Source organism: Rhincodon typus, chromosome 36, assembly GCF_021869965.1.
Source record: "Rhincodon typus isolate 14 chromosome 36, sRhiTyp1.1, whole genome shotgun sequence".
Taxonomy (NCBI): Eukaryota; Metazoa; Chordata; class Chondrichthyes; order Orectolobiformes; family Rhincodontidae; genus Rhincodon; species Rhincodon typus.
In genome coordinates, this window is record NC_063367.1 from 4,837,478 (window position 1) to 4,858,671 (window position 21,194).

Here is a 21,194-nt window from a genome sequence, read left to right on the forward strand (position 1 = left end):
CCTAAATCTGCTCCCTCTAATCTTGAGGCTATGCCCTCTTGTCCTAGCTTCACCTGCCAGTGGAAACATCCTCTCTACTTCTATCTTATCTATTCCCTTCATAATTTTATATGTTTCTATAAGATCCCCCCTCAATCTTCTGAATTCCAATGAATATAATCCCAATCTACTCAGTCTCTCTTCATAAGCCAACCCCCTCAACTCCGGAATCAACCTAGTGAACCTCCTTTGCACCCCCTCCAGTGCCAGTACATGCTGTGTTCGTGAGAACTGTGCTGGTTGTATTTTGTGTAATGAATTGTGAGTGTTAAGGATGAGAGTTCTGGCTTATTACATCATGCAGGTTGGCTATGATATGATTGGGCCAGCCTCTGGACTGCCTCGAGAACCCTCCAGTGGCCAGAACTTCACTCCTTGAAATCCACTGTTCTGCCTCACTGACATGATGCCCATTTGGTTTCCTGGTACAGCCAATTTCTTATGTTTATTCATGTAAATGCTTTGGGACTACATTCAGCTGTAGATTCCATGCCAAGCAGTGAGATAGAAACCAAGACAGGCAGCTTCTCTTTGTGGAGGGAGTTTATAGATTTCCTCAGTCTTGGGATTCTCATCTCATGCTCAGTGTCACACTCACAGCCACTCCTTACTTCAATATGGATAGCTCCCAGTCAACCTGTTACAGATCTCTGGAGCAAGTCAGACTTGAATCCAGTTTCCTAGTTCAGCGGTAGGGACACTACCATTGCATCACAAGAAGGCCATACCCTATTCATATGTGCTCAAATATAATTAATATCCACCACCTGCTTTTCTTGGCCTTAATGATATTAATAGTAATGAAGCAAAATTTGTCAAACACAGTGACAAGTATGAAATCAGGAGTATGACCCAGCCACTTTTTTCCATGTTGGTTAACAGAAATCTTAACGAAGAAATTATCATTGAGTCTGTACAGTGTGGAAACCGGCCATTCGGCCCAACAAGTACACCAACTCTCCGAAGAGCATCCCACCCAGACTCACCCTATCCTATCCCTGTAACCCTGTATTTTCCATGGCTAAGCCACCTAATTTACATATCCCAAGACACAATGGGAAATTTAGCATAGCCAATCCACCTAACCTGCACATCTTTGGACTGTGGGAGGAAATCAGAGCAGACATGGGGAGAATGTGCAAACTCCACACAGACAGTTGCCTGAGGCTGGAATTGAACCCTGATCCCTGGTGCTGTGAGGCAGCAGTGCTAACCACTAAGCCACTTTGCTAATTTTTCTGTTCTCTAGATGAACGATATTAGAATCTTTTAAATCTTTGGTTTCATTGATTAATAATTGGTAAATAAACTGTGAATGGTTGGAAATTAGCACTGATGTACCTGCATCTACCGCTTTCCCTGGCAATTCGTTCCACATACGAACCACCCAAAGGAAATTTAGGGGAGATTTGATACAGCTGAACAATATCATGACAGGTTGAGATAAGGTAAATTCTGACAGTTACCAATTGCCTGTGAATACTGCTTGTCAAATGCCCTATCGATAGCACAATTTATTTTATTAATATTCAGACTCCCATATTAATGAACTCATTAAACAAAATAGACCTCAGGAAGATTCGACAAGTTGTGGTTGGTTGGCTTGCTGAGCTGGTTTGTTGTTGTTCCGCAGACGTTTCATTACCCTGCTGGGTAACATCATCAGTGCAGCCTCCAATGAAGCGCCGTTGTGTTTTCCCGCCTGGTTTTTAAACTCTGAGTTTCTCCAGCAACTTCTGTTTTTGCTTATTTCAGATGATTTACCTTGCTGGTCAGCTGTTCTCAGTCAAGGGGGGAGCATAACTCGCAATGTGTCATGTAAATCTCACACCTGCTCCATGTTGCATCAGCTTAAGCAGCAAACACACTACATTAAGCAAGCAGCCATTTCTCAAAGTCTTAGGGGAGTAGTTGTCACTGCTGTTCATGGAGGAACCCATCAGTCTGGGATCCTGGCACAATAGGATGTTAACTAAGTTTGTGGATGACATGCAGATTGGTCAAGTGGCTGATAGTGAGGTCTTAGGTTACAAAAGGATATAAACGATTGGTCAGATGGGCAGATCAATGGCAGATGGAATTTAACCCTGATAAGTATGAGGTGGTGCACTTTGAACAAAGTAATAAGATAAGGGAATACTCAATGAATGGCAGGAGAAGTATGAAGCTCAGAGGAGCAGAGGGATCTTGGGGTGTTTGTTCACAATTTGCTGATGGTGGCAGGGCAGATTAATAGGGTAGTTAAGAAGATATTCGAGACACTTGACTGAATCAGTTGAGCATAGTTTATAAGAGCAGGAAGGTTTTGTTGGAGCTGTGCAGAAGTTTTGTTAGGCCACAACTGGAGAAAGTTCTGGTCTCTGCTCTGCTCGAAGGATGTGATTATACTGGAGGAGATGCAGAAGAGATTCACCAGGGTGTTGACAAGGGTAGAGCACTTTAGCTATGAAGAGAGGCTGGATAAACTCAGGTTGTTTTCTTTGGAACAGAGAAGGTTGAGTGGGTACCTGATAGAGGTGCATAAGATTATGAAGGGCGTGGACAGAGTGAATAGAATCCTACTATCTGTGAATAGAAAGCAGCCTTAGTTGAAGGGTAATTAAACAAGGGGTCATAATTGTAAGTTGGAAGGCAGGAGGTTTAGAGCAGATTTGAGGAAACATAATTCCCCCAGAGGATCGTGGGGATCTGATTTGCACTGCTTGGGACGATAGTTGTTGTGGGTAAACTTACAACCTTTAAAAAGCACTTGGATGAGCATTTGAAATGCCCACTACATTCCAGGTGCCTGTCTGCTGCAGCTGCTGTGCCCTGTGCATTTTGATGAAGTCTTTGTTTGCTAACACCACAGGTGCATCTCCTTCCTTGGGCTTGGTACCTGTCAGGCCTCTAAGTGCCAGCAGCCTGGGGCATTTCTTCCTTAACCAGCTGAAATGCTGTCATATTGAGGTGCTCACCAACTTGTGCTCCTACACTTTCTACACCTAACATTTCCACCTAGGCATCATTATCCGAGCTGGTAGTGGTGTGCAAGTGACAACCTTTCCGATGTTTTCTCTGAGGCCTCATTACCCTCGCTCTCCAAGGTTCAGGAGGAGCTTCTGGTAGAACCAGGCATTTCTCCATAGACAGTAGACTATTGTGAGGTGGCTAAGAGGAGTGTGGTATTAGCCCCGGTTGAGTGGGAGAGTCATTTACCTTTTTGCAGTACTGCTGGCTGTTCTTCTGTAGCCTGGAAGTGGCACTGACCCTAGTTGTGACCACAGACCAAGCTGACAGCATCTTGGCATGACATCCTTGCTGATCTTCTGGAAGAGAACTCCTCTCCTTTGTACCACCCCATCTGTCAGGACAACTAAGTTCCTGTTGGAGAATAGTGGTGCCATCTTTTCTTCTCTGCCATGTTCTGACTCTGTCCTTTGACATGCAGTGCAACTTTAGAATGCCAGGTCTTTTAAAGTCTAGTTGTGGACTCAAGGATTGCCAGTCTTTTGGCAGGTATCCTTTGAGTGGCAGGCTACTCTGAGAACAGCACATGGTAAAATGAGGTAGAAATCAGATATAAGGGATGCCATAGGAGTGTAGTAGGTAATTAATGTAGTGAGTTTGGCAAGATACAGTGAGAAAACTCACTTGGCTTCACTGTGAAAAACCCTCCAAAAATCTCAACACGATTCAGTCTTAGCCAAAACAAGGTAAGATTCAGCCAAGGAGTCTCCCATTTAGAATGGAGATGGGAAAGATTTCTTTTGTATCCACTTCACCAGAGAATAATGTTCATTAAATATATTCAAGGCTAAATTTGACTAGAATTTTGATTGACAAGAGAGTGAGAAGTTATGGGGCCAAGCCAGAATGTGGAATTGAGACCACAATTCAATCAGTCATGATCTTATTGAATGGAGGAGCAGGCTCAAGAGACCAAATGGCCTACTTCGCTTTCCAAATCTTGTGTTCTTGTCAATCAAGCTGGACATTATTACACTGAATTTGTTACACATAAAAAGACTGGGTAATTTTTATGCTTTGTACCTAAATATAACACATGTGTCCTGGGCTGGGGAGCATGGGCCTTGTGTGATTTGTGTATGATTTGTGTGTCCTCTTGCGTGCATGTTGCTAAGGCCTTTTGCACAGACATCTTGAGAATTGACAATACACCAAGTGGTCATACTTAACAGCATTTGGTAGAAATGCAAGGTTGTATTCACTGCTGTCTTGTGCACCATTCACTGTCTGTGCCCATCTACAAACCAATAATGGATTTAACAGTGGACACTGAGAGTTAAAATTTACAAGACTAGCCTCCAAATCTCTCTGTCTCATCCTGATCCAAAATTGCTGCCTGCCTTATGGTTTGATTCCCCACTCCACTTTGTGCTGAAAGGATGAATCTTTATTTAATTCCTTCCTTCCAGGTTTCAGAATGGACTAAACCCAGTAGCCGAGAGAAGAGAAAGGAGAAGGTGGAAAAACCTTTCTATTCTGATTCTGAGGGGGAGTCTGAACCTACTGAATCGGCAGACAGTCGTGAGTAATGAATGCTGGAGATTGCAGTCGATAGAAGTTGTAATCACATACAATTGCCTCACCTGGAAATGTTTGCAATGCATTTTGCTAGCACATCTTTTAAACTGCTTTTAGATCAGTGCTTGATATTAGATTAATTAATTGTTTGCTTGACAAAAGTATAGAGCCATGAGGTCCTAAGTTTCAGAATTACCTCTCTATAGCCCTTCACCATGCTTTCTTCCTTTGAGACCCTCCTTAAAAATCTACCTCTGATGATTTAATCCAATATTTCCTTATGTGGGTCAGTGTCATATTTTGTTTCATGATGAAGTGCCTTGGGACAGTTTATTATAGTAAGGACACAATATGAATATAAGTTGTTATTGTTAAGTTGAGAATAATCTTCACAATAGAAGACATAAGTTACATATCAAAATTAGAGGGTAAACCTGGGGTTGATAAGTTTGAAGAAATTAGAGTAATTAATACCAGCAGAGAAAAAATGCTGGAGCAACTTAAAGGACTTCAAGAGGACATTTGATGATGATTTGGATGTGGGATGCAAGGGTATGGGGAAAAAGCAGGAGATTGGCACCAAGTGATGATGCTCATTTGAAGAACTGGTGCAAACATGATAGGCTGAATGGCCACCTTCTGTGCTGTAACAATTCTGATCCTGTGTGACTCGAACCTGAAAAATCTGTAGGACATGTTGGCTTCATCCTACAAGTTCTGAAACTTTAGAGCGAGTGGATGTGCTGGCTGTGGTTGCTTGAAAGTTGGCAAATGTAATAATGCTTTAAAAAGGGGGGAGAGAGAGAGAGAGAATGTAATAGACTAGTTAGCCTGCCAGAGTGATCCAGAAAATGCTGGAATCTATTTCTAAAGAAGTCTTAATAATTCATTTTGAAAAGCACAGTAATGTTAGAACAAATTAATTCTTTTTATGGAAGAGAAATGACTTTTCACAAATGTAATAGTATGTTTTGAGAATGTAACTGGCAGAGGAACCAAGAGGTATTGTACATTTAACTTCCAGAAGGCAGTCGATGAGGTGCCATGCAGAAAGGTCAGTCTACACGATAAGGGCTCATGGAAATAGTGGTGATATATTAGCATAGATATAGAATAGGTCTCCAAACAAGAATCTGAAAGTAGACATAAATGGAGCAATTCCAAGTTGACAGGCTAAGAATAGTAAAGTACTGGAAGGATCAATGTTGGGGTTTCTGCTATTTGAAATCTATATTAATGATTTATACAAAGAGATAGACAATAATCTATTAAAGATAACAAGGTGTAGAGCTGGATGAACACAGCAGGCCAAGCAGCACCAGAGGAGCAGGAAGGCTTCCTGCTCCTCTGATGCTGCTTGGCCTGCTGTGTTCACCCAGCACTACATCTTGTTATCTCAGATTCTCCAGCATCTGCAGTTCCTACTATCTCTGGAATAATCTATTAAAGTTTGCTGAAGATACAAATCTAGGTGAGGTAAGATGTGAGGAGGCCATGAATAGGCTGTAAAAGGATATATTCAGATTAATTGAGTGGGCAACAAGGTGGCAGGTTGAGTATAATATGAAAAGCAGAATATATTTTAACAAGCGTGAAACTTGTAAGTATTGATGTTCAGACAGACAAGCATGGGCTCGTACAAGGAATACTAACAGGCTACATGCAGGTACAGCAAAAAATTAAGGTGGCAATTTGTAAATGGATTGAAATACAAAATAAAGATATCTTGCAACAATTGCACAGGGTTTTGGGATAATTTATCCTATAATGAGAAACTCTGTAAATTGGACCTGTGTTCTCTGGACTATAGAAGAGTGAGAGGCAATCTCATTGAAACATTCAGAATTCTGAAGGGGCTCGACAAGGTAGAAACTGAAAGGCTATTTCCCCCTGGCTGTGGAATCTAGAATATGGGGGCATGGATAAGTGAGTTGATCATTTAGAACTGAGAAGAGGAGAAAATATCTTCACTAAGAGAGTCGTGAATTTTGGAATTCTTTGCTTCACAGGGTTGTGTATGTTTCAATTGTTTAATATATTTACAGCCGGAATAGACAGATGTTTGGTCTCTAATAAATGACTTGCCTGGCTTATTCATGCTCCTGTTTCTTATGTTCTTATGTGATTGAGGGGTGATCTGATTGCTGTGGGCCAAAATCTCTTTGTCTAACTCAATATATGGCTGTTAATGTTCGCAGAGTCCCCGACTGCCAGCGAGTCTGAAAGCATGAGTGAAATTGAGAGTGAGAGTGGCTCAGGGAGTGATGAAGAGAGTGATGAAGAGATCAAATCAGACAAGGAGAACAAGAAGAAAGCAAGAAAGGAGAAGAGCAAGAAACAAGATGACAGCGAGGACAGGTTGGTGAAGTTGGCCATAAATGAGTGGGCACTTTCAGTACTTTCTTCTGCGAGGCTGTGCCTGATTTTGTTAAACTGATTGAAGGAAGTTTCCAATTGCAAGAAAATTACAATGTATCTTAGAGAAGAGTTAGTGAAGGAATAAGGTAATTAGGTAAGGAGAAGGTCTGGTATATGTGATAGGTGTGAGGGGGGTCATTTGTTATAATCGCCATAGAGACCAACAACTTTTAAAAAGAAATTTAAACTTCCACTGAATAGCTGAAAGGATGTCACAATACTCTTACCGTGATGCTTTTACTTAAGTTTAAAAACTTTTACTGAGCAAAGCAGAAACAAAAGCACCGTTTACTAAATACGATTTCTAGACACAACGTACACTTTAAAGAACAAAACAGAATATTCCCCTTCTTCTTTTAGCACAACCAAGAGCACGCTTCACAGATTTTTTTCTTTATTCACTGTGTGTTGTCTATGCATTCACAGCTGGACAACATTTGTTGCCTGTCCCTAGTTGCCCTTGAGAAGGTGGTGTGAGTTGCCTTCTTGAACTGCTGCAGTCTATCTGCTGTGGGTAGACGCATGATGCTGTAAGGCTCGGGATTCCAGGATTTTGACCCAGCAGCAGTGAAGGAATGGTGATATATGTCAGGATGGTGAGTGGCTTGGAAGGTAATTTGAAGGTGTAGGCATTTCCATGTGTCTCTGCCTGTGTACTCCTCGATAACAGTGATAGTGGGTTTGAAAGGTGCTCTCTAAGGATCTTTGGTGAATTTCTGCAGTCATGTTGTAGGTAGTACACACCACCACTGATGCTCAGTAGTAGTAAAGGGAGTAGGTGCTTGTGGATTTGGTGCAAGTTAAATGGACACTTTGTTCCTGGATGGAGTCAAGCTTCTTGAATGTTGATGTAGTTGTACCGATCCGGGGAAGTGGGGAGTATTCCATCACACTCTGACTTGTGTCCTGTAGATGGTAGACAGGTTTTGGAGAGTCAGGAGATGAGTTACTCCCTGCAAAATTCCTAGCCTTTGACCTGTTCTTGAAGCCACTATATTCATACCGGGAGTCCAGTTGAGTTTCTGATCAATGGTAAACCCAGCATATTGATAGTGGGGGATTCAGTAATGGTAACACCATTGAATTTCAAGAGGTGGTGGTTAGATTGTCTTTTACTGGAGATAGTCATTGACTGGAAGTTGTGTGACAGGAATGTTACTTCCCACTTGTTAGCCCAAGCCTGGATATTGTCCAGATCTTGTTGCATTTGAATATGGACTGCTTCAGTATCTGAATCATCGCAAGTGGTGCTGAACATTGTGTGATCATCGGTGAACATCCCCACTTCTGTCTTAAGATGGAGGGAAAGTCATTGATGAAGTAGCTGAAGCTTGTTGGGCCTAGAACAATATCCTCAGGAATTTCTGCAGAGATGCCCTGGAGCTGAGATGACCGACTCTAACAACCACAACCATTGTCCCATGTGCCAGGTATGACTCCAACCAGTGGAAAGTTTGCCCCCGATTCCCATTGATCCCAGTTTTGGTAGGGTTTCTCGATGCCACACTCGATCAAATGCTGCCTTAATGTCAAGGGCTTTCACTCTCACCTCACCTCTGCAATTCAGCTCTTTTGTCTGCGTTTGATTCAAAGTTATAATTAGGTCAGGATCTGAGTGGGGGAGCCCAAACTGGGCATACTGAGTGGGTTATTGCTAAGCGGGTGCTGCTGAATAGCACTGTTGATGACACATTCTGTTGCTTTACTAATGATCGAGAGTAGACCCTTGGGGTGGTATTGGCTGGGTTGGATTTGTGCTGCTCTTTGTGTACAATTTTTGTGGGCAATTTTCCACATTATCTGGTAGATATCAGTGTTGGAACAGCTTTGTTAGGGGAGTGGGAAGTGCTGGAGCACAAATCTTCAGTACTGTTGCTGGAATGTTGTCAGGGTCCAAAGCCTTTGCAGTAACCAGTGCCTCCCAACCATTTCTTGATATTGCACGGTATGAGTCAAATTGACTGAAGACCGGCATCTGTGATGCAGGGGCCCCTGGAGGAGGCTGAGATGGATCATCCACTTGGCACTTCTGGCTGGAACTACTCAGAAAATCTGGCAGCATCTGTGGAGAGAAAGTTGTGGAGATCTAACAAGTTAGCCTCTTTCCGGTGAAAGTCCTCAACTTGAAGCATTAATTCCGTTTCTCTCTCCACAGATATTCCCAAACTTGCTGAGTGTTTACCTCATCTTTGGTTTATATTTCAGATTTTCACTGTCCACAATATTTTGCTTTTGTATGAATGCAAGTTGTAATTGAAGGCTGGTCTCCTGTGATGAACTGTGTAGTATAGTGATTACGTTTTCTTTTGTTCACTTGTGGGATGTGGGTGTCACTGTTTGGTCCAGCATTTATCGCCCACCTCTAATTGCTATTGAAAAGGTGGTGGTGAGCTGCCTTCTTGAACCACTGTAGTCCATGTGCTATAGGTAGACCCATTAGGGAGGGATTTCCAAGATTTTGACCAAGTGACACTGAAGAAATGGTGATATAGTTCCAAGTCAGGATGGTGAGTGGCTTGGAGGGGAACTCGAAGGTGTTGGTGTTACTATGTATTTGCTGCCCTCAACCTTCTAGATGGTAGTGGTTGTGTGTTGGGAAGGTGCTAAGGAACATTGATAAGTTGCTGCACCTTGTTGGTGGTACAAGCTGCTGCTACTGAGTGTTGGTGATGGCGGGAATTGATGTTTGTGGATATATAGCCAATTTGTGTGGGATGCTCACTTACTGGAACATAATTAACTCCTTATTTCCCTCAATGCATTTTTCAGTGGGCAAAGTGAAGGTGAAGAGAAGACCATGAAGAAACGCAAAGAGGAGGAAGAATCGAGTTCCTCGTCTTCTTCCTCCTCTGAGGAAAGTTCATCAGAGAACAGCTCATCAGAATTGGAGTCAGAGGGGGAGTCTGAATTGGATACCAATAAAAAGAGCAGGAAGAAGGTGAGTCAGTTACGGGTCTATTTTTGTTGCGATGCATTCAGAAGATGTGAAATGTTGCTGGTCCATGTACTTGGACTAATCCCAGAGCTGCAGTGTTGAAACTACACTATGACAAATTATTATATGTAATAATAAAAATAATATACTGCTGACGCTAAAAATCTGAAATGAGAACAGAAATTGCTGGAAATGCTCAGCAGGTTTCAGGTTAATAACGTTTCATCAGAACTGAAAAATGATGTTGAAATACTCACAACTAGAAATGTTAATATTGTTTCTTTCTCCATAGCTGCTGCCAGACCTGCTGCATTTCTCTAACATTGTGTTTTTAATTCCAGAATTATTATCATCAAATTCAGTAAATTACAGGAGAGGCAGTGGCGAAATGGTAATGTCACTGGATAAATTGTAATGTCACTGGACAAATAGAGATGCATAGACTGTGTGGACATTGTCCAAATCCCACTGTGCTAACTGGTGAAATTTAAATTCAATTAATGAATTTAGAATTAAAAACTAGTCTCAGTGATGGGAACCATGAAACCGCCATTGATTGTGGTAAAAAGCCATCTGATTCACTCATGTTCTTTTAGGGAAGGAAATTTGCCATTCTTATGTTGTCTGGCCTACATATGAGCCACCAGCAACTCTCTTCTGGAACGGCCCAGCAAACTGCTCAGTTCAAGTACAGTATGGCTGGCCTTGCCAATGTTACTCACATCCCACAAAAGAATAGAAAAGAAACAAATCTGCTAACTGAATGCTGGCATCAGGAAATGACCACGGAAGTCTCCAGATTGTTCTGGACATTGACTTAGTCATTGATATCCATCCATGAAAGGGACCTGCTACCTACATGGATGAGTTTTTGGGTGACCTTTTGGCTCTCCCAGCATTAGGTTGGACAAGAAACTAGGAAAATCCCTGGAAAAACTATTTACACTCAGCCTAGTTATACAGCAGAAATTTACCCCCTTATTATCTTCAACACAAATAGGGATGGGCAACAATGGGCAAGATTGCCTGCTTCCAGAGAAGTTATTTTAAAAATTCTCCTCACTTGACACATTTACTTCAACTGACCTTTTTTTCCCTGCCATCTACTACTCCTGCAATCTAGATATTAAAGATATCAAGGGTATGTCAAAAGTGCCCAAGGGATTGATTGACCTAACCTTGTTCCTATGCTCACTCTGAACATAGAATTCCACTTTTCTGCAATTTGGAAAGTTTCTCCCTTCAGATTTTGTCATTGTTTCTGAAGTCTGCCTTGACATTGAATATAAGGCATAGAAGCAAGCCATTCAGCCCAACTAGCCCCTGTTGCTGTTTATGCTGCACTTGAGGTGCCTTCTATCTTTCCACATCTAAATTTATATATTGGTTTAGAGTTGAGGGTGACACTTGAATTTGGTTCTCTTTGACTAGTTCTAAGTTCACTTGAGAGTTGGAATCGCTTTCAAACCAGTGGAATTAACAGCAACAACAACTTGCATTCATGTAAAGCCTTCAACAATAAAGTGTACAGTAAGTTTCAATATGAGTACTATTAGATAGAGGTTGACAGCAATATTCCTGGATTTCCTTAGAGCAGTTGTGGAGCAGTGACTGCAGCTTCAATCATTGGGCTGAGGTGCCACTTATTTTGGGTTCCTGCCTCTGATTCTCATATATCAAGACTTAAATTTGGATTTTGTTTTAAATTCTTTCATGGGATGTGGGTGTTTTTGTCAAGGCCAGAATTCTTGCCCATCCAAACTCAATTGCCCCTGAACTGAGTGGCTTGCTAGGCCATTTCAGAGGGGAAGTAAGAGTCAGCCACATTGCTTTTGGTCTGGACTCACATACACGCCAGACCATGTTAGGAAGGTGAATTTTCTTTAATTTAGTGGATATTTCCAATTTGTGATGAAAACTGATATGACCATTAAGCCTCTCTGCTCCTATGATGCTGCTTGGCCTGCTGTGTTCATCCAGCCCTGCACCTTGTTGACCATTATCAAGGTCAGTTTTGTATACCAGATTTATTAGTTGATTTCAAATTAACCATCTGCCCAGGTGGGATTTGAACTGAGTTCCCAGAGTGCTAGCCTTTGGATTATTAGTCTAATGACATTATACACTGTCTCCCCCTACCTACTTTCCAACCACCTTAACACATTTCTTTCTAATTGTCCTATTGGAGTTGGGCACCTGGGTTGCCTCATAAATGGTTTATAGAGTGCCTGTCTACAGTGTCCACCTTGGGAAATTAGGGCAAAGATTGTGGTCAGCATGCACAATCCAAATTCTACACCACAGAGAAATATCAAGCCCAAATGTGGGGCTTTTCGGAGAAGCTACTAATTGATTCATGATTCAGGAATGTGGAAGTGACTGAAACTGGCAAACAGAAAACTGAAACACAAATAAGTCAAACCTTTCGTTAGCCTTTTTGCAGATGACTTGCTCTATTCTTTTCTTTTCTCAGCTTTCCACAGCAAAACCACCTCCGAGGCCGCTTGAGGCCAAACAGAAGGAGATCTCACTCCTTGACCTAGATGACTGTGAGTCTTTTTTTTTCATTTCAGTAGTTTTGAGAATAGTTAAAAGTAGACACTACGGTTACTCCAAAATGTGCCTGTCGCTTTGATTATTTTAAAATTCTAACGGCATTTTGGGTTTCCATTTTTTCCAAGATCACCGTAGTTAAATAGCTCTGCTTTCTACTAGATGCGTGCACACAAATCTAGCACCAAAATGTTTAATTCTTAACCCTTTCTGCCAGGTATTGTGGCTGAAACATTACATTTATATGCCGATACACCATTGCCATGGCTGCCATTTTCCAGAAGTACCCCTTCATGAATGTCATAGGCATTTGCCTGTTTCAGGTCAGGGTGCCATGATCACAGATGTCTTGGTGCCATGATAGAGGTTGTTTAACCATCCATTTAATGGGATTAATGCCGATTGCTCGGGAAAAGGAATGTTTTCGAGGAGATTAGCACTTACCAGTTATGAGATGAAGAAGTTCGAATACCCCTAATTGGTACCACAGAACTCATTTTTGTTTCACTCCAAATCAACATATAGATTGACTTTCTACTTCCATTACACTCGGAGAAGGGATTTGGGATCATTTTTAAATGTTTCTCAGATTTTGGTCGGATCTGTCAAAGGTGCACTTCTTGTTTGTCCCTGATTGTTTTGAGACAGTGATGTTCGGATCACTACCGGACCCCAGTTCAAGTATTGCATTCAGTCTTGGCACCGCTTTTAGGAAGGACATGATGGCATCGAAAAAGGATTTACAAAAATTGTCTGAGGGATGAGGAATTTCTGTTCTGAAGATAGCCTGAAGACGTTAGGATTGTTTTCCTTGGATAAGAGAGGGGTGAAAGGAGATCAGATTGAAGTAGTCAAAATCATGAGAGTCTGGACAGAGTAGGGAGGGTGAAAATATTCTCAACCGTGAAAGGATCAAGAATGAGAGTGTACAAATTTAATTGGCAAAACAAGAAAATTGTGATATGTTAACAAGTTTTTTCACCCAGTGAGCTATTAGTCCGGAACACATTGTCTGTGTGTCATCTAGGTAGGTTCATTTGAGATCTTCAAAAGGTTATTAGACTGTTATTTGAAAGGATTGTTATGCAGGGTTATTGGGAGAAGGCAAGAGAATGGCACAAAGTGAAATGTTCATTTGCAGAGCTGGTGCAGAAATGATGGGTTCTATGGCTTCCTTCCATGCTGTCATAAATCTGTGATTCAGTCATTTGAACATTCTGAAGTCATCTTAATTTGTCAGCACAGAGCAGACTGATATTCAATGAGGGTTGTTTCTGCAACATAAGAAAGTTCTTTGGAGTTCGTACTTCTCTTTCACCCTCTTCCGCCTTTCTTTTCTCTTTCAGTCAGCTCACCCACAACTTTCCAGAGCAGCCCCTCCCCTAACACATTGCCCAAGAGTCTCAATCTGGATCTACAGGGATTAACATTAACTGACACAACCCTACTATCTGAGGTGAGTATTGCCATGATTGATATTCAAGGGCCATTAGGCAGGATCTAGCAGCGGTAGATTGGGTGAGCCTGCTTGAAGAAAAAGGCAAGTGGGAGGCTTTTAAAAGTGTGATATCAGGAGTCCAGGAATAGTATGTACCCGTTAGGGTGAAGGGAAAAGCTGGCAGGTTTAGGGATCCCTAGCTGATGAGGGATATTGAGGCTTTGGTTAGAAAAAAGAAGAAAGCATACATTGGGTTTAATCTATTGCGTTCAAATGAATCCCTAGATGACTATAAAAAGTGTAGGAGCACACTTAAGAGGGAAATCAGAAGAGCAGAAAGATGGTATGAGATGGATCTGGCAGATAAGGTAAGCTATGTTAAGAGTAGAACGGTGGCTAGGGAGAGTATAGATCCCCTTAAAGATCAGCATGGCTGTCTATGTATGGAGCCACAGGAGAGAGGGGAGATTTTTAATGAATATTTCTCCTCAGTGCTAACTGAAGAGAGACTCATGGATGCTAAGGAAATAAGGGAAACAAATGGGGATATTTTGGACTGCATACATATTACCAGAGAGGAGGTTTTTGTGGCCTTAATGCGATCTAAGGTGGATAAATCCCCTGAGCCTGATCAAGTCCATCTTCGGATGTTGTGGGAGGCTAAGGAAGAAATTACAGAGGACCTTGCAGAGATTTTTGCTTCATCTTTAGATACTGGTGAAGTTCCAGAAGACTGGAGGATGGCTAATATTGTTACATTGTTTAAGAAAGGTAGCAAAGACAAGCCTGGGAACTACAGACCAGTGAGCCTGACATCAGTGGTAGGCAAGTTATTGGAGAGGATACTGAGGGACAGTATCAACCAACATTTGGATAGTCAGGATCTCATTAGGGATAGTCAGCATGGATTTGTGCATGGGAAGTCATGTCTGACAAATCTTTTAGAGTTTTTCGAAGAGGTAACCAAGAGGATGGATGAGGGTAGGCCAGTGGATGTTGTCCATATAGATTTTAGTAAGGTCTTTGACAAGGTCCCGCATGGCAAGCTAGTCATGAAGGTTAGGTCACATGGGATCCAGGGAAAGCTAGGGGATTGGATTCAAAACTGGCTCTATGGTAGGAAGCAGAGAGTGATGGTTGAAGGTTGTTTCTTGGACTGGAGGCCTGGTGACAAATGGTGTCCCACAGGAGTCAGTGCTGGGACCTTTGCTATTTGTTATTTACGTAAATGATCTGGATGTGGATGTACAAGGCATGATTAGTAAGTTTGCGGATAATACAAAATTAGGAGGTATTGTTGATAGCGAAGAAGGTTATTAAAAATTACAGATGGGGAAGTCGGCTGACGATTGGCAAATGCAATTCAATACAGACAAGCGTGAGGTGTTGCACTTTGGAAAGTCAAACCAAGGTAGCACTTATCCAGTAAGTGGTAAGGTCCTGAGGAGTATTGTGGAACTGAGGGACCTAGGAGCACAAGTACATGGTTCATTGAAAGCGGCGTCATAGGTAGACAGGGTGGTGAAGAAACCATTTGGCATGCTGGACTTCATTGGTCGAGGCATTGAGTATAGGAGTTGGGTCATTATGTTACAGTTGTATAAGTCATTGGTGAGGCCACACTTGGAGTATTGTATGCAGTTTTGGCCACCCTGTTATTGGAAAGACACAGTTAAACTCGAAAGTATGCAAAAAAGATTTATGAGGATGTTGCCTGAGTTATAGGGAGAGGTTGGCCAGGATAGGACTTTATTCCTTGGAATAAGCTTGAGCTTGAGGGGTGACCTTATTGAGGAGAATAAAAACATGAGGGGCATAGATAGGATAAATGCATATAGTCTTTTTCTCAGGGATGGGGAATTGAAAATTAGAAGGCATAGGTTTAAGGTGAGAGGGGGAAGATTTAAGAAGGACTTGAGGGGCAACTTCTTCATGCAGAGTGGTACGTATACGGAATGGGCTACCAGAGAAAGTGGTTGAGGCCGGTACAAAAGCAACATTTAAAAAACATTTGGATAGGTACATGGATGGGATGGGTTTAGAAGTATGTGGACCAAATGCAGGCAATTGGAACTAGCTGAGTGGGCATCATGATCAGCATGAACCAGTTTGGGCCGAAGGTCCTGTTTCCATGCTGTATTACTTTATGACTCTACGTGATATTAATATGCTGAGAATGTAATTTCAAATGTCCTCAGGACCCAATGAATTCTTTACATAACTTAGTTTTAAATACATTTATGGTTCTTAAGCCAATCTGCCTGTTTCCAGCTGAATGTGGACAGGGTGGGTTTCTGGAAATTGAATGGTGAGCTCTTCTTTTGCTGGTTGCCACTGACTCTATTGTTTCCACTGGAGGGAACAACAAATGTTGAGGACATCTGCCCAGATAACAGATTTGCAATAAAACCATGGCACTAAGATTTTGTTTCCATATTCTTTCATGGATGTGAGTACCACTGGCAAGGCACTAGTTTTCCATTCCTAATTGCTCTTGAACTAAGTGGCTTGCTAGGCCATTTTGAGCAGGAAGTTATGAGTCAGCCACACTGTTGTGGGTCTGACGTCACATGTTTACCAGACCAGGTAAAGATCATAGGTGGTACGGTGGCTCAGTGGCTCAGTGGTTAGCACTGCTGCCTCACAGTGCCAGGGACCCAGGTTCAATTCCACCCTCGGGTGACTGTCCGTGTGGAGTTTGCATGTTCTGCGTGGGTTTCCTATGGGTACTGCAGTTTCCTCCCACAGTCCAAAGATGTGCATGTTAGGTGGATTGGCCATGCTAAATTGCCCGTAGTGTTCAGGAATGTGTAGCTTAGGTGGGTTATAGGAGGATAGGTCTAGGTGGGATGCTCCAAGGGTCGGTGTGGACTTGTTGGGCTGAAGGGCCTGTTTCCACATTGTAGGGATTCTACGATTTCCTTCCTTAAAGGCCATAAAATGTAAGAGCAAGTGTAGGCTATTTGAGCCATCATGCCTGTGCTGCCATTCAGTGACATCATGGTGAATCTGATAATCATCAACTCTGCTTTCCAAATAACCCTTGGTTCCCTACTTGATTAAAAGTCTGTCCATGTCAACATTGAATGCACTTAACAACACAACTTCTACAGCTCTTCTCTGGAATGTTTCCAATGCTAGTACGCCTTTCCTGAGATAAAGCAACCATTGTAGGAGTGGTCTACCTAGAGCATTGTATAGTTTTAGCAAAACCTCCGTGTTTTTATACTTCATTTTGGGAGAGAGGCCAACATTTCAGTTTGGTTTTATTCATTTGCGGGATGAGGGCTAGGCCAGCATTTATTGACATTCCTAAAAGGGCAGTGTATCTGGAGTCACATGTAGGCCAGGCCAGGTAAGGATGGCAATTTCTTTTCCTGAAGCATATTAGTGAACCACCTGGGTTTTTCCTGATAACCTAGACTCTCAATTCCAGATTTTTATTGAATTCAAATTCTGCTATCTGCTATGGGCAGGATTCAAACCCAGGTATCCAGTACATTATCTGGGCCTCTTGATTAACAGTCCAGCAATAATACCATTAGGCCATCGCCTCACCTATTGCCTTCCTTATTGCGTGCTTAAGTTGTCTGTTAGCTTTTTGTGATTCAAGCATAAGGACCTCAAAATGCTGCAGCTTTCTACAGTCTTTCTCCGTTTAAATAATATTCATCCCATCTATTCTTCCTGTCAAAGTGTATAATCTCATATTTTCCCACATCATATTTCATCTTCCAAGATTTCGTCCATTCACTTAATCTGTCCATATCCGTCTATAAACTCACAATGTCAACCTCAGCACTTGTCCTCACATCTATTTTGTGACATCCGTAGACTTGGCTAAGTATATTCAATTCCCTCAACTAAATCATTAATACATATTGTAAGTAACTTTAGCCCAGCAATGATCTATGTGGCATTCCTAGTTACAGATTGCCATTCTGAAAATGCCCCCCTTATTCCAACTCTCTGTCTTATATTTGTTAGCGAATCCTCTATTCATGCTAATATACTACCTCCAACACCATGGGCTCTATTATGTGTGGTACCTTATTGAATGCTTTTTGGAAATCGAAATACATTGTATCTACCCGTTCTTCTTTATATATCCTGCTGTTATCTCCTCAAATATTTATTGTAAATTTGTCACACCTGATTTCCCCTTCATGAAGTCATGCTAAGTCTGCTTAGTTATGTTATGCACTGCTAATTGCTCCGCTATTGCATCCTTTATAATACACTCCAGCATTTTCCCAAAGCAGATGTCAAGATAATTGGCCTATAGTTACCAGTTTTTGTTGCTGTCCCTTTCTGAATATGGGTGTTGCATTGGCAGTTTTTCAGTCCTTTAGGACTTTTCCAGAATTTAAGGATTCTTGGAAGATTACTGTCTCTGTACCTACTTCCTTTAAAATGCCAGGCTTTAACCTAGCAGGTCCAATGTCTCATGGCCTTTAGACTCATTTGGTTCCTATTACTTTTACCTCTAGTGATAGTTATTGTATTTTGGTGCTCTCGTCATTGCTATGGCCCCTTGATTGCTTAGTATTTTTGGAATGCTATTAATGTCTTCTACCATGAAGACTGTTTATTTCTTTTGCCGTTTCCTAGTTCCCCATTATTATTTACCCGGATTCATTCTCTAATGGGCCTATATTTACTTTTGCCTCTCTCTTCCTTTATATATATATTTCAAGAAACTCATCTCTTTTTATATTACTTGCTGGTTTATTCTCAAAGTTTATTTTCTCCTTGTTTATTATTTTTTGGTCTTTAAAGAACATTAAGATGTCCCAGATGGAATTTTACAACAATTGATGGTAGTTTTTTTCACCATCCTTACTCAGACTAACTTTATATTCCATATTCTTGATTGAATTTAAATTCTACTGGGGTGGGATTTGAACATGTGTATCTAGTGCATTAATCTGAGTCTCTGGTTCCCATGGTGCCATTTTGAAAGAAAAACAGGGATTTCTCCCTCGTATCCTGCCAAATATTTATTCCTCAATTAACATCACAATGTATAACCACTCAAGAGAAAGGGAAAACAATCAGCGAAAATAAACATTTAATAAATCTTAGGCAGGATAGTATTTGGAGTAAGTAAAGTAGTTTAGGTAAAATAATTGAATTAATCCAGCATATTAAAGTTGCATGAGGTTAGACATGTTAGCAGAACAGACATGGCACAAACAAAGGAGAAAAGCTTAATGTGAATGGTCATGTCCCAGAGTTACAAAGTATCACGTAGGACAATGAAACAGTAACATTCCCATGTGAATGATGCTAGATCTAGAGCAAATAGCTTCTTTCCCATGAGAAGAAGGCTGGATGTGCCACTCTATCACCCTAAGACTTGAAGCCATTGTACTGGGGCAATAAACAGATAGTATGTTCCAGTAAGTAAAGATTAGATGTTCCATCAAAACAAGATTAAAGACATCGCAGTTGGCCATTTGTTTACCTTCCTCCCAACCCCTTCCTGTGCACATGCCCTGGTATTAATTTACTATTCAAATGTTATAGATGGGATTTGACCATGATTGGATGAACCTAATCACATGTATTATAGGCGATTGGTACATTCAAATAACGTGCAGTATTTGCGAAATCACAAAGCGAGAATTCACCTTTTTGCACCAAGAAAGAAGCAAGAACAAAATTTAACATCCACAGGCAAAAATCTCGTATCTCCAATTTTTAACCCTTTTTTTAATGAGCTCCACACTCGTAAATTTCATCATTTGTAGGGGTGCTCAGGAGCAGAACCCTTGCGCATACAAAGGAATCACTGTAACATACATGTAAAAACGCTATAAAATCAAAGTAATGATTCAAGGAGACCCATTTTTCCCACAGGAAGTGTGTATCTTCCTTGTACATGTAGTTCCTTGAAAGTGGCGTCTAAAGGTGAAGAAGGCATTTGGCATGCTTGCCTTCATCGATTAGAACATTGAGTACAGGAGTTAGGACGTCATGTTACAGCTATACCAGACACTGGTAAGGCCACATTTGGAGTGCTGCATACAATTCAGCTCACCCTGTTACAGAAACAATGCTATTAAACTGAAAAAGGTGCAAAAAACATTTACAATGATATTACCAAGTCTAGAAGGTTTGAGATATAAGGAGAGACTGAATAGGCTGTGATTTTAAGCATAGGAGGCTGCATGGTGACCTTAGGTTTGTAAAATCATGAGGGACATAGATAAGGTGAATTGTCAAGGTCTTTTCCCCAAGGTAGGGGAGTGCAAAACTGGAGGGCATCGTTTTAAGGTGAGAGGGGAAAGATTTAAAAGAGACCTGAGGGGCAAACTTTTCATACAGAGGGTGGTGTATACAGAAGGGGCGGCACGGTGGCTCAGTGGTTAGCACTGCTGCCTCACAGTGCCAGGGACCTGGGTTCAATTCCACCCTCAGGCAAATGTGTGGAGTTTGCACATTCTCCCTGTGTCTGTGTGGGTTTCTTCTGGATGCTCCAGTTCCCTTCCACAGTCCAAAGATGTCCATGCTAAGTGGATTAGCCATGCTAAATTGCCCCATAGTGTTCAGGGATGTATAGGTTAAGTGGGTTATAGTGGGGCGGGTCTGGGTGGGATGCTTGAGGTTTGGTGTGGACTTGTTGGGCCGAAGGGTCTGTTTCCACACTGTAGGGATTCTATGGTGTATGGAACAAACTGCCAGAGGAAGTGTTAGAGGCTGGTACAATTATAACATTTAAAAGACATTTGGACAGATACATGGATAGGAAAAGTTTAGAGGGATATGGGCCAAACACAGGTAAATGAGTCTAGTTCATTTTAGGAAGCCTGGTCAACATGGATGAGTTGGGCCAAAGGGCCTGTTTCTGTGTTGTATGATTCTATGTATGAATAAACACCGGTGAAATTTCAAATATCTCTGACTGGTTTTTGAGTTCAAGATAAATTAAAAGAAACCCTCCCTTTCACAAGCTAGGAACAGTACTGAGCCACTTGGTCCCTTGTGCCATTCCATCATTCACTGCTCTCATGGCTTATCTGAGTACTCTGTGTTCTAGCCTTCTTCCAGTCACAAAAACAGATTATCTGATCATTATAAAATTTCTGGGAGCTTACTGTATGCAAGTGACTACACTTCAAAAGATCTTTCAAAAGCACTTTGTTGTTGGTAAGTGCTTTTAAATGTCCAGTGGTTGTCGTGATGTGGAGATGCTGGTGTTCGACTGGAATGGACAAGGTCAAAAATCACACAACACCAGATTATAGTCCAACAGGTTTATTTGAGGACACAAGCTTTTGG

The 21,194-nt window shown here is 41.5% G+C and overlaps 1 protein-coding gene across 1 annotated transcript in view; it reads left to right on the top strand.

The window, feature by feature from the left end:
- The window catches only part of LOC109935210 (adaptor related protein complex 3 subunit beta 2), a 173,048-nt gene that overhangs the window by 124,535 nt on the left and 27,319 nt on the right, over positions 1-21,194 (top strand). The window contains exons 18-22 of the mRNA XM_048617141.1: positions 4,458-4,569; positions 6,765-6,924; positions 9,754-9,922; positions 12,393-12,468; positions 13,819-13,928. Coding sequence (XP_048473098.1) covers positions 4,458-4,569; positions 6,765-6,924; positions 9,754-9,922; positions 12,393-12,468; positions 13,819-13,928 — 627 coding nt within the window. The remainder of the gene's footprint in view (positions 1-4,457; positions 4,570-6,764; positions 6,925-9,753; positions 9,923-12,392; positions 12,469-13,818; positions 13,929-21,194) is intronic.